Here is a 12,739-nt window from a genome sequence, read left to right as displayed (position 1 = left end):
GGAGAAATAATTTTAGAAGAGGTCTTATGGTAAAGGAATAACCTGGTGTCAACATTCAGAATTTTTGTGGAGAATAAAGGCAGTGCAGGGAATGGTTGGTAAGAGTGGGAACTTCCGTGCATAGTATTTGGAAAACTGGAATTATGAGTTAATAGGAAGACATTTTGAAGTTTGTCTTTATTTAGCACCTTCTGCAACACCCGAAAGATTGTAGAGTATGGGATGTAATAAATTTAGAGTTACCATGAGTAGTAAAAGGAAGTCAACTAAGGAAAGGAGAGAAAACTTGGAGCTGTTAGATAAATGGAAAATAGGTAATGGAAATGTGTGTAAGGAGTATAGCTGGACAGCAGCAGTAGGTATCTGGATCCATGGGGGCAAGAGCGGGGATAACCAGGAATGATACAAGAATTGAGATTTGTAGTCTTTAAATGGCAAGAAGATTTAGACAAAGCATCAAGGGAGCTGTAATTGACAGTAGAAGTGTGGAGACAATCTGTTCTAAGTTAGCTTGGCACCTTCCCTCACTGTTTGAACCAACCAGTTGGATTTGAAAAGGGAGTAATTTCGTTAAAAAGTGTAAAATGACCGAGGCAGACAATTAAAAAAAAGATAATACCTGTGCACTGATGTGCAACTGTAATACAAAAAAAAAATCTTCTAAATATTTCTATGCAAGCTGCTTAACCTGAGGTTTTCCCAGCATTTTCCTTTCTCTATTTGGCATATTTGTAGTTGATTTCCTGATGCTGAGCGAGTCAGAAAGCAGGTTTTTAACTGGATTTGTTGTGGCATTGCCCAGGGCATTTTGCAGTCAGTAGCAAAAAGATCAACACATGCCGTACACACCACCGATAGGGTTTCAGTGGCTCCACACGAGAGACTTCCCTATTCTATCCTGTTTGATCTCGTGTAGCTTCCCGAACAGGGCAGCTGTGGTAAAAGAAGAGGTAAAAGAAACAGCTAGGTCCAAAATGAATACTTACGAAGATTTATTACCCCTAGTTTGCTCCTGTATTAGTTCACCTTTAGGATTAACTGTAAAGATTCTGTAGTCTGGGACTCCTACTTGCTTGTAGGCATAGACATCCTAAAAAAAAGGACAAGTAAGATATGAAATCTTGCAATCCTTTCTTCCCCCTTCCCAAATATTTTGTTACTGAAATCTCAAGTTATCAAATCACTGTTAGATTATAAGATCAAGGCCAAAAAAATGTATTTTTACGTAAGTTTTGTATTCTTATTTTCAATTGTAAAATATTCACGAGTCCAGTTTTAATGTTAAGGATGAAAGTATTATGGCAACTTACGTTAGGTCGGTTCCCAAAAGCAGCATAGAAAGGCTGGTTGCAAACATTAAACAGACTTTTGATGTCATTCAAACATTCTATCTTAAATTTTTCTGGTTTCTTCTCTATTACCTCCCTGTAATTAAATGGGTACAGCATCAGACATATAATTGATTACAGTGTATTATCATTGCTTATGCTGCTAGTAATGCCATAAACAGGAAAGGTGAATGGAGCCTGGGTCTTTTGCTTATGCACAAGACCAGTTCCCCTAATGTTTAGCCAGGATTGTGGCCTGGAATCCTATCAGCTATCGGTCATGGATCACTGGACAGGTTGAAATCTAAGTAATCCATGACAGATAGTGGAAACATTTGTAAAGTTAATTCCACCTCAAGGAAATGTAACTGTCAGAAGTTTTGAATAATTAACCTTTTTACTTCTTTGGTTACTAGCCCAGATATCACACAAGTTAATGTTGGAAAATGTTTCTATAAAACTCATAGCTTACAGGAAGTTTGATTTTTAAAGAAATATAAACGGTATTAAGAAATTGTAATTTAAGCAATAACATGTTTACCATAAAGCTACAAACTAGCTTACAAAGAGTGTTACTGAACCCCTGCTAGTAAAGTTCACCAACCTCACTACACACAATCTAGCAACTATCTTTTTGATTATCTTAGGAGTTCCAGGCAACATTTCAGACACCGTGGCAGATTCAAGCATCCTGTAACTAAACCACATTTCTGCTCTCAAAGAGAGCTTGTCAATGAGGAAATCAGTATGCTTACCATTAACCAAGACCACTCTATCCTCCTGCAAACCAATGAATCAATTGGTGAAACATTCCTGGCTAAAATAACATTCTGTGCTTTTATCTGTTTAAGCTTTAGTGATAGGCTGTGCACAAATTAACTTTAATTCATCTACCAAACTTTCTGGGTTAGACAGATGAGGCCACATTTCCCACAAAAACGATACTGAAGATCATTTTGGAATTTGAAAAATGGTTAAAGAAAAATTCTGGGCAAGTTAGATGACCACAAACTCTCAACATAACAATTTGGTAATTGTTCAAACCAAAAATCAGCAAATTAGTGAAATAAACACATGGAATCAGTAAAATAAACTTTTGTCAAGGGATTACCAAAACATTTCCAAATTCCTTACTGATGGAAGATCCTGCCACTCACCTATGAAGTGCTGAAAAAAGACTGCTAGGAGCCAGCAATAAGGGTCCTCTAGGAAGGATTGTTCCTTTATCGTTAACCCAGTGCAAATACCCTCTTGTCATGTCTGCCATACCAATGGCACGTGCCGAACAGTAAAGAAATTTATAGCCATTCCTTTAAGTAAAGGAAGAATCATAAATTAAGTTGTTAGTATATAGCCTGGGGATACATTCAAAATATTTTAACAAGATCGGAATTAATTCCTGCACAACAATTAACTATTTTAAATCCAACACGATTTTGTATTGCTTGCATATTTTGTTCCCTAATTTACATTAGGGAGCCAGACGATGAACTATATGGAGGTTTAGAGTTTTACTACAGTCCCTTCGCTCTCCCTTGCTCATCAACTGACCTTCGAGGTTTTTTAGGTTACCTACTTACTCTAAAGATTAGATCACAATAGCCAATTAACCTCCAAGCATAACTTTAGGTTATGGGAGAAAACTATCAGAAACCCTTGGCCACAAGGAGAACATGGAAATTTCATACACACAGCACCCAAGGTCAGGATCAAACCCAAGTCCCCGGAGCTGAATGGCTCTGCCACTTCCGTAATGTCTTATCCAATATTTCTAAAACCGATTATCTGGTCATTTTCACAATGTTTGACAGAATTGGATGTGAGCCAATTGGCTGCCGAGTTTCCAAGAGTACAGCAGTGACTACATTTAAGAAATACTTCAGTGGTTGTAAACCACTTCGGCCTGTTAAATCATGGTTTTGCTTTTTATTGCAACCCTTTCTATTGAAAGGATGTGAAGCGACAAGGATATTGGCGGGTGTTAACCATTTGAACCAAACCACCTATGATGGTGAAAAAGCAATTCACTGTGTCCTAAACCTTAAAAACAAAGATATGATATTGTCATATTTAATGGATATCGTGGCCGCATGCAATGCGCTACTAAAGGAACACACGGAGGCAGCGTGCTGAACTCAAAAACCTTTACTGATTCCAAAATCGCGCGCTTAAATCTCCCATCCCATGGGCCCCTGCGACCCGCAGGGCGAATGTGATGTCCGACTGTCCCCAGAAGGTCCACCCCGAGCGGGTAGTTCCAAACGCGCTACCGCGTGTCTGCCCGCGGCTCCTGATGGTGGTTCAAGTCCCACATGTGCAGGCCGCCACACCATCCCCCCCAGGAACGTCCATCGGGGGAGTGCAGCCCCCAGTCTGTGTGGCTTGCCTGGGTGGCCGGCGTCACTGGAGCAGTGCTGGTACCCTCACTGGTTGCTCAATGTCCAAGTGCGCTGGTTTGAGGCGGTCCACTGTAAAAGTCTCTTCCCGGCCACCCACCTCCACGACATACGTGGATCCGTTGTGCCGGATCACTTTGAAGGGTCGCTCGTATGGCCGCTGCAGAGGTGACCTGTGCATGCCCCTGCGAATAAAAACATACTCACAGACTCGGAGGCCTTTAGGGGTGAAGGATGGCGTGGGACCATGCCTGGAGGTTGGGACTAGTGCCAGCATCCCTACCTTGTCCCGCAGCCTCGTTAGCACTGCTGCTGGAGTTTCTTCCGAACTTCTGGCACGAACTTGCCCAGGACCGTCAGGGGGGCGCCGGAGACCAATTCCGCTGAGGTGCCCAGGTCCTCCTCGGGGGCTCTGCAGATGCCCAGTAGGACCCAGGGAAGCTCATCTGTCCAGTTGGGGCCCCCGAGGCTCGCCATCAAGGCTGACGAGATGTCAGTGGAACTGCTCGACCAAACCGTTGGACTGGGGATGGTACGCTGTGGTGTGATACAGCTGGGTGCCCAGGAGCTGCGCCAGTGCTGTCCACAAACCAGACATGAACTGTGCCCCTCTGTCGGAGGTGATGTCCGTTGGGAGACCGAACCTGGCGATCCAGTTTGCAATGAGCGTCCTGGCGCAGGACTCACTGGACGTGTCTGCAAGCGGTACAGCTTCCGGCCATCTGGTGAACCTGTCTACCATGGTAAAGATATACCTGGCACCCCGGGAGACTGGCAGGGGGCCGTCAATGTCCACGTGGATGTGTTGGAACCTCCTGTGCGTTGGTTGGAACTGCTGGTGGGGAGCCTTCACGTGCCTCTGGATTTTGGCGGTCTGGCAGTGTACGCAGGTCCTGGCCCGATGTCCGACCTGTTTGTGCAAACCGTGCCAGACGAATCTGTCCGCCACCAGCTTGATGGACGCCTGGATAGACGGGTGGGCCAGATCGTGCAGCGCGTCGAACACCCGGCGCCTCCATGCTGCTGGTACCATGGGTCGGGGTTTGCTGGTAGACACGTCGCACAGGAGTCGATCCGCTGCCGGGCCGATGGGGACGTCCTCCAACTGGAGCACCGAAACGGTGGTGCGGTAAGCCGGGATTTTGGTGTCCGACCATTGTGCTTCTGCCAGTGCTGCGTAGTCTATGCCCGAGGACGATATGCCCGCTGAGTGGAGGGTCGGCAACGACGTCGTTCTTCCCTGCGATGTGGCGGACGTCCGTGGTGAATTCTGAAATAAAGGACAGGTGCCTCTGCTGCCAAGCCAACTATGGGTCCAATACCTTGGCCAGTGCAAAGGTGAGGGGCTTGTGGTCCATATACACAGCGAACTCCCTTCCCTCGAGGAAGTACTGGTAATGCTGGACAGCCAGGTAGAGCATTAGCAACTCTCTGTCAAAAGCGCTGTACTTCACCTCTGGTGGCCGTAGGTGCTGGCTGAAGAAAGCGAGTAGTCGCCACTGGCCCTCGACGAGCTGCTCCAGGACTCCGCCGACTGCCGTGTCGGAAGCATCGACTGTGAGTGCCGTGGGTACATCGACTCTCGGGTGCAGTAGGAGGGCCGCCTTTGCCAGTGTCTCCTTGGCCTGCTCGAACGCCTCCGTGGACTCCGCGTCCCATGCCACCTCTTTGGCCTTGCCAGCCATCAGGCTGAACAAGGGTCTCATGATGCGTGCTGCCGCCGGCATGAACCGATGATAAAAGTTGACCATCCCTACGAACTCCTGCAGGCCCTTGACCATGCTGGGCTTGGGGAGCTGGCAGATGGCCTGGACCTTGTCCGGTAGGGGACCTGCGCCATGTCGGTTGACTCTATGGCCCAAGAAGTCGATCTCTGTCAGCCTGAACTGGCACTTCGCTGGATTGATTGCCAGTCCATGGTCGCTCAGGCATTGGCAGAGCTGGCGCAAATGTGCCACATGCTCTTGGTGCAAACTGCTGGCCACCAGGATATCGTCCGAGTAAATGAAAATGAAATCCAGGCCGCGTCCCACCAAGTCCATGAGCCTTTGGAAAGTTTGGGCTGCATTCTTGGGACCGAAAGGCATCCTCAGGAATTCGAACAAGCCGAATGAGGTGATGAGGACTGTCCTGGGCACGTCGTTGGGGTGCACTGGGATCTGATGGTATCCCCTGACCAGGTCGATTTGAGAAGACGGTCGCTCCGTGCAGGTTCGCCGTGAAGTCCTGGATGTGGGGTACCGGATATCTGTCGGCGGTTGTGGCGTCGTTGAGCCTCCTGTAGTCTCCGCAGGGCCTCCATCCTCCTGCAGACTTGGGCACCATGTGCAGCAGGGATGCCCACGGGCTGAGTGGCGTACGATTCCCATCTCTTCCATCTTGCGGAACTCCTCCTTGGCGAGGTGGAGCTTGTCAGGTGGGAGCCTGTGAGCTCGGGCATGCAGCGGTGGTCCTTGTGTGGGGATGTGGTGCTGCATGCTGTGCTTGGGGTAGGCCGTGGAGAACTGCGGGGTGACTATGGAGGGGAATTCCGCCAACACACTGGTGAATTCGTTACCCGAGAGGGTCACAGAATCCAGGTGGAGGGCTGGTAGCTTGGCTTCTCCGAGCTGGAAAGTCTGGAATGTCTCAGCGTGGACCAAACGCTGGCCTTTTAGGTCAGCCAGGAGGCAGTTAGCTCGTAGGAAATCTGCCCCTAGTAGTGGCTGTGATACTGCTGCCAACGTGAAAGTCCAAGTGAAACGGCTGGACCCGAAATGCAGTGACATAATTCACGGGCCATACGTCCGAATACTGGTGCCATTTGCAGCAGTGAGTTCAGGGCCTGGGACCTCGTTATGAGTGTCCATGTTCAAGGAGGGATGTACGCTGACTTCGGCCCCAGTGTCTACCGGGAAGCGCCGCCCGGAGTGCCAGTCCCAGAGGTACAGGAGGCTCAGTGGCCAGTCATCATAGCCATTAGCGACACCTGGCCCCGGCGTTTCCCGGAAAAGCACATGGTGGACAGCGGCGGTGTGCGCCTGAACCCCATCTTTGGTGATAGAAACACCATTGTTCTGAACTTTTGTCTTTTTCCCCATGGGTCTCGACGGCTTCGGTTGCGGGGCCTGGGCTTTGGGGCGCACGCTTGTGGCTAGGCCAATGGAGGCTGCTCCACATTGCTTACTCTGCCAAAGGACGTCTGCTTTAGCCGCGACCCTCTGTGGGTCGCTGAAATCCTCCCTCACGAGGATGAGGTGAATGTCCTCTGGCATTTGCTCAAGGAACAACTGTTCAAGTAGAAGGCACAGCTTATGGCTGTCCATAAGCACCAGCATATCATTCATGAGCTTGGATGGCGTGCGGTCGCCCAGACCGTCCATGTGTAGGAGCCACGCGGCCCGTTCGCGGCGGGAGAGTCTGAGGTATTGATCAGGAGCGCCTTAAGATTATTGTACCTGTCCTCCGTTGGTGGCTGGCATAGGAAGTTGATGATTCAGCCTGCCGTGTCCTGGTCAAGCATGCTGACCACGTAGTAGTACAGTGTGACATCGGCTGTAATGTCTCCGATATTGAACTGGGCCTTAGCCTGCTTGAACCAAACATGGGGCTGAGTGGCCCAGAAAGTCGGGAGCTTCAGAGAGACCACGCTGTGCAAGTTGCTCAAACTCATGGCTGGTCACTGGATCGCCAGCTCCAGATGCCATCTGGAACGTCGGGGTCACCAATGTAGCTGCACGCAACGCGCTACTAAAGGAACACACGGAGGCAGAGAGTGCTGAACTCAAAAACCTTTACTGATTCCAAAAGCGCGCGCTTAAATCTCCCATTCCATGGGCCCCTGCGACCCACAGGGCGGACATGATGTCCGACTGTCCTCAGAGGGTCCGACCCAAGCGGGTAGTTCCAAATGCGCTACCACGTGTCTGCCCGCGGCTTCCGATGGCGGTTCGAGTCCCGCGTGTGCGGGCTGCCACAATATCACCATAATTTATAGAAACTTGTACCTGGAAGACCATTACACTATCAGCAGTATTACCTTTAATAGCCTTGAAATACTCAACTATTTACTGGATTAAGCCAATTACCAACCATTTTATCCAATGAATACCAGAAATATACAGTTTAAGAGGCTCAATCCAGGATCAATGCTGCAAGTGGGCACATTTAGTTTCTGAAGAGTAAAACTCGTCAGTGTCAACTGTTCGGCTCTTTGGATTACCTGTACTGAAAGTACAAGTTTCTAGGTGCCAGGTAAAGATCAGAAATGACCTAAAATAATGCCAATTCAGACAGGGACCTTGGAGGTGTCCAATTCCATGGACCCAAATCTCAACAAGTCACCACTTTTGAAAAGCAAGACAATGGCAGATGCTGGAAATTCAAAATAAAAATTAAAAGCAACTTGAAACATGAACTCTGCTTCTTTCTCCAAGGATGCTGCCTAAACTGCTGTGCATTTCTATTATTTTCTGCTATTACTTGAAAAGGAAATTGGCAACATGAAGATGAATTGAACTTTGCTTTGCCTGTTTCTTCTGAAACGTGATTGCGAAATACTTACTCATGTATCTTATGATAAAGTTTTGCGATCCCTGGATGGGTCCAGTCCTTGCCCAACTGCGGAAGGATCTGCCCCAAAGCATCAGATCTACAAGAAAAATTACAATAAATTACCTGCAGCTGATAAACTTCAAAGAAGTTAAAAGACCACCATAAAACAGGTTTGTCGTAAATAAGGGTACCACATTAATGGGAGTTAAAATTAAGTTTTATATTAGTAAGAAGACAGTGGGACATTTGATAGCTAAGAAATAAAAGAGTGATTAAATGTGCACTTCAGCAATATCATTATAACCTATAGATTGGAATGTGTTTTTAAGGATGCATCAATGTTATTCTATGTAATGAATTTTTAAGTGTCTATCAAAATTTCTGGAAAAAAATAATGCTGGTCAATGGGTGCACATTACCACACACATTCACAGGACATTCTGGAAACAGGACCAAGAGGGACCAGCCTGGACTACCCCAAGAGACTGGTGGGGTATTTTGCTGATAATACCCAAAAACCCTACTGTTGGTGTCAGCAGTCAAATGACATTCTTGGGAAGCAGGGACTCTGAATGGCAATGTGATATAGGCGCCTGACATACTAAATTTATTCAAAAGGGCTTATGGAATGATAGTTTTTACATCAGGTTTGGAATATGTGGGGATGGAAATTATGTTGCTGCTATATAAAATCCATGTTAGATCACATGGACTTCTGGGCATCACAGCTACTGGTGGCTAGATAGGTTTTAGAGGGAGCAAATCATTTCTGGAATCCAAGGTTAAATTACAAAACAAGAAACTAGGACTAGATGCACTCTAATTCAAATGGTCAAGGGATAGGGGTGATAATGGTCAAAGTTTAAGAGGAATATACAATGACAGAACAAGTTTAAGGTGCTAAACAGCCTTGCTCTATGCATCCCTTGAAAATTTCCAGTGAGCCAGTCCTAACACTTAAAGTATCATAAGGCCCAGAGAATTATGGCCAATGGTGCTCAGAAAGACTGAAGAAAAGCTCAAAAGACTGCACTCATACACACAAGAATTTTAGAACACATGAAAGTAATAAAAGGAGAAAATAGAAACAGATTTATAAATTAGATGACCTTTGAAAATCCTGGTCCTGTTGAGTGGAAACTTAAAACTTCACTGTAAGAAGCTGTTCAGAGTCGTTATAGAATGATTCAAAAGGATATGGACACTGGAAAAAGACAATGAAGCAGAACAAAAGAAGGCTGGATCATACAAGAATCAAGGGGGTGAGGATAATGAATGCTACAGAGTGCAATTGGGCTACAAAAAGCTCAAGTACAGTTCAAAAGATCACAAGTCATATTTTTAAAGAGGAAAAAATGCAGGAAATAAATTAGTTTACAAATGGCATGATGCCTGTGGCATCCAGTGAAATAGCCCAGCAACTAAGAAATTAAGCATCCACTTAAAGAAACAAAATCAAAGAAACACACATATTTTAGTTGAAAAAAAGCTAAGCATCATAATTATAACTTCCATGATTCTTATTGACAAGACACTGGAAAAAGTTCCAGACAGACATTAATTTTTTTCCTAAATCATTATGCAGCAAATTACATTATAAAGTAAAACATGCAAGTAGAACCTACATAAATTATAAGGTTCAGAGATAATGTACGAGTTTGTTTTAACCAATTTGTTACGCTACACAAAATTTTCTATGTATTTAATAAGAACCTGCTATAGTATATATACGTCCAATATACACAACCTACTTGGTTATTGTTCCATCAATATCAGATATGATGACTTTATCATTCCAATTCCAGAGGTATATTGTTCCTTCACAGCGACAGGTGCCTTGATACTGTGTTGTAATACTAAAGACTGCATCATTTGGCCCCTCTTTCAGTTTCAGACTTGCCTTTGATATACATGCACACAAGAAAAAAATAAGACTCAAAAAAAAGTTAGAGTTATTTTTGTTCAACTCCATTCCAAAATTGTATTTTTCTACTACCAAATCACCAGCCACTTCTCACATATCTGCAGGAGCTTTGTTAAAATTAAAGTGCATTACAAAGCAAACTGTATTAAATCTTAAACATATTTCAGAAGTGCTCTAGGTTCACTATTGCAAGTAGTAAACATGCAGATGTGCATTTGAGAAACTTTGTATGACTAGAAAAATGCAGGAATTTGATACAAGTGCGAGGATCTCTCAGAACATCAGTTAGTGATTTAACCAATCCTCTCAAATCTGCTTCTCTACATATGAGAGAAACTGTCAACATGATAATAAAGAACTACCTATGTACTAAAAAATTTAATTATATTTAAATAAACCAAGAATCATACTATAGAAATTTTTCTTACAATTTGTTCCGAGGATAACCTCAGAGACTTCTTGTAAAAGACAGAGTATCCCTGATTGGTGTTCTCAGAATGTTTTGGATCATTTGCTGTTGGTTCATTTAGTTGGGTTGAGTCTTCATCACTAGAAGAATCTTCCTCCTTGGATCTAAACAAGCGATAAAGTAGAGGGAAATGTCACTAATAGTGCCAAATATTATGCATTCAAAATATTCCATATTCTAATCCACATCAGAAATAGTTTCACAACTGACACCTGGGTGAAAGTGTAGATCGCATGTACTAATATATTCCGTGAGATAAACCAAATAAAAATTTTCCAGTTCAATTTGTACAACTAGTAAAACAAGTTTTAAAAAGTGTAAAATACTGTAAAAATCAATGCATCTTGATTTTTAATACAATTTCTGTGGATCAAACTGGAAATTATTAGATAAAATCCTGTTTTATAAAATTACAAAATACTAGAGTTCCTTGCATTGAGAACTAAGATCAAGATGTTTACCACTTCTGAAATGGGATAAATTAAGTTTTCCCACATAATTTTTTTTTAAAAATTGAATTTCCACTTTTTTTTCTCCTCAATGGCAAAATTGGGAATTCTAGTAAATGTTAAGAAATTAATTTTAGATCTACATCCTTTTCAATCTTTTGGGCAAATAAGTCATTTCTTAAGCAGCACAGGTCATAAACAAATCCTTCTCCAACTGGATGGTGTGACCCTAATCACCACTTGTGTATTTCATCCTTATTCATTGGCAACTTGTGTTTTTATAACACCTTTAATATATCAAAAGTTCCCAAGACATGAATGGCCTACTTGTAATGAAAGATCCATGTAATGAAAGTAACATCAAACCAAAAACTAGGTGCACCACTTCTTTATAGTATCCCTTCTTAAAAAAAAAATCACTTTAGATATATATCCAGCTTAGTTAAAAGTCCAGGTTTTCCCATTTCATAAACATGCCTTCCCCCATTTCTCCAGATTCAATTTTAACATCTGAACTTGCTTGCTATTTAGCATTCGCGTGTTATGTAATGACAATTTTCTTCAAAATAAGATTAAACCTTAATCTAAAAGAATTAATTTATTGCAGGTCTGTTTTGGATCCTATGGCAGTCCTAAAGAATACCTAAAACATTCATCCCATTATGCATTGACCTTTTTGTGCCACACATTTAAAATAATTCTATGATTTTTAAGTCCCAGTAGTGCTAAATGGCAGCAATTCAGACCTATAATCCCTTTAACACAAATGCAGAAGAATAATCAGTAATTTCATGGTTATATGTATTATTTATATCTATTAAGGAAAGACAGCAATTTAATTTAAATTACAGTGAATTGGTGACTTCTAGACATTGGACATGATATAGTATTGAACCAAATTGGAAAGGTTCCCAGTGTAGCAGATTTCAGCTTCGTTGATAGTGGGACAGCACAGCACAGCACAGCAGTGTTCAATGTTTCTGAATAAAGAGGGAATAAATATAGATCCAGAAATGATTTTCTACTGCAAGGGGAGAATTATCAACTCAATTTCGCATTAGCGACAACTTTCTTTTACATATTCCATACAGACCCTAATAAAAGTTGTAAATTACAGTGAAAACCAAAGATGCACAAATTTAAGACATTATGAAGTTTGGCAAAAGTAATTGTTACTGGGATTTGTGCTAAAATGCATCAAAATTTACCTGCTGGTGGCAGTGTTTTGGCTTTGATCGATTTTGTTGGTTTCATTCAGTTTTTCTTGTTTTGTTTCAGGCTGTCAATGCACATAACAACAGTGATTATAGAGATGACAACAACCATAGAAATGAGAGGATTTGTTCATGCCTTCAGTCTCATTGCTTTCAAAATTTGTATGATTCAGCCTCAATCTATTCAAGAGAGATTTTACCATTTTTTTCCCCCTCCAAAGTCAGGTTGGGTAAACCATGTAACATTTTAAGCAACATCCATGTTAAAGGTAGAATACATACAAATAAGGTTTTAAAATAGTAATCTCTTTCAGGTTATTTAGCAGTCTCCTGGGAGCACTCCACAATCAAAATGGAGTTTGCTTATGAATGAATGTGAACTCCAACAGTGCAGTATAGATTATAGGCTAAAAGATTAGCAATGCA

The 12,739-nt window shown here is 43.2% G+C and overlaps 1 protein-coding gene across 2 annotated transcripts in view; it reads right to left on the bottom strand.

Annotated features, from left to right (window-relative positions):
- lpin2 (lipin 2) overlaps positions 1–12,739 on the bottom strand; it is an 89,888-nt gene that overhangs the window by 3,597 nt on the left and 73,552 nt on the right. For both annotated transcript variants that reach the window (XM_052023366.1, XM_052023365.1), the window contains exons 13-19: positions 12,308–12,378; positions 10,610–10,754; positions 10,009–10,157; positions 8,268–8,354; positions 2,486–2,638; positions 1,311–1,425; positions 987–1,090 (exon numbers count right to left, since the gene is read on the bottom strand). In XM_052023366.1, the coding sequence (XP_051879326.1) occupies positions 987–1,090; positions 1,311–1,425; positions 2,486–2,638; positions 8,268–8,354; positions 10,009–10,157; positions 10,610–10,754; positions 12,308–12,378 (824 nt within the window). The remainder of the gene's footprint in view (positions 1–986; positions 1,091–1,310; positions 1,426–2,485; positions 2,639–8,267; positions 8,355–10,008; positions 10,158–10,609; positions 10,755–12,307; positions 12,379–12,739) is intronic.

The sequence above is a fragment of the Pristis pectinata genome, chromosome 9 (assembly GCF_009764475.1).
Source record: "Pristis pectinata isolate sPriPec2 chromosome 9, sPriPec2.1.pri, whole genome shotgun sequence".
Taxonomy (NCBI): domain Eukaryota; kingdom Metazoa; phylum Chordata; class Chondrichthyes; order Rhinopristiformes; family Pristidae; genus Pristis; species Pristis pectinata.
Note: the sequence above shows the minus strand (reverse complement) of the source record. Positions and strands in the feature narration are given on the sequence as shown.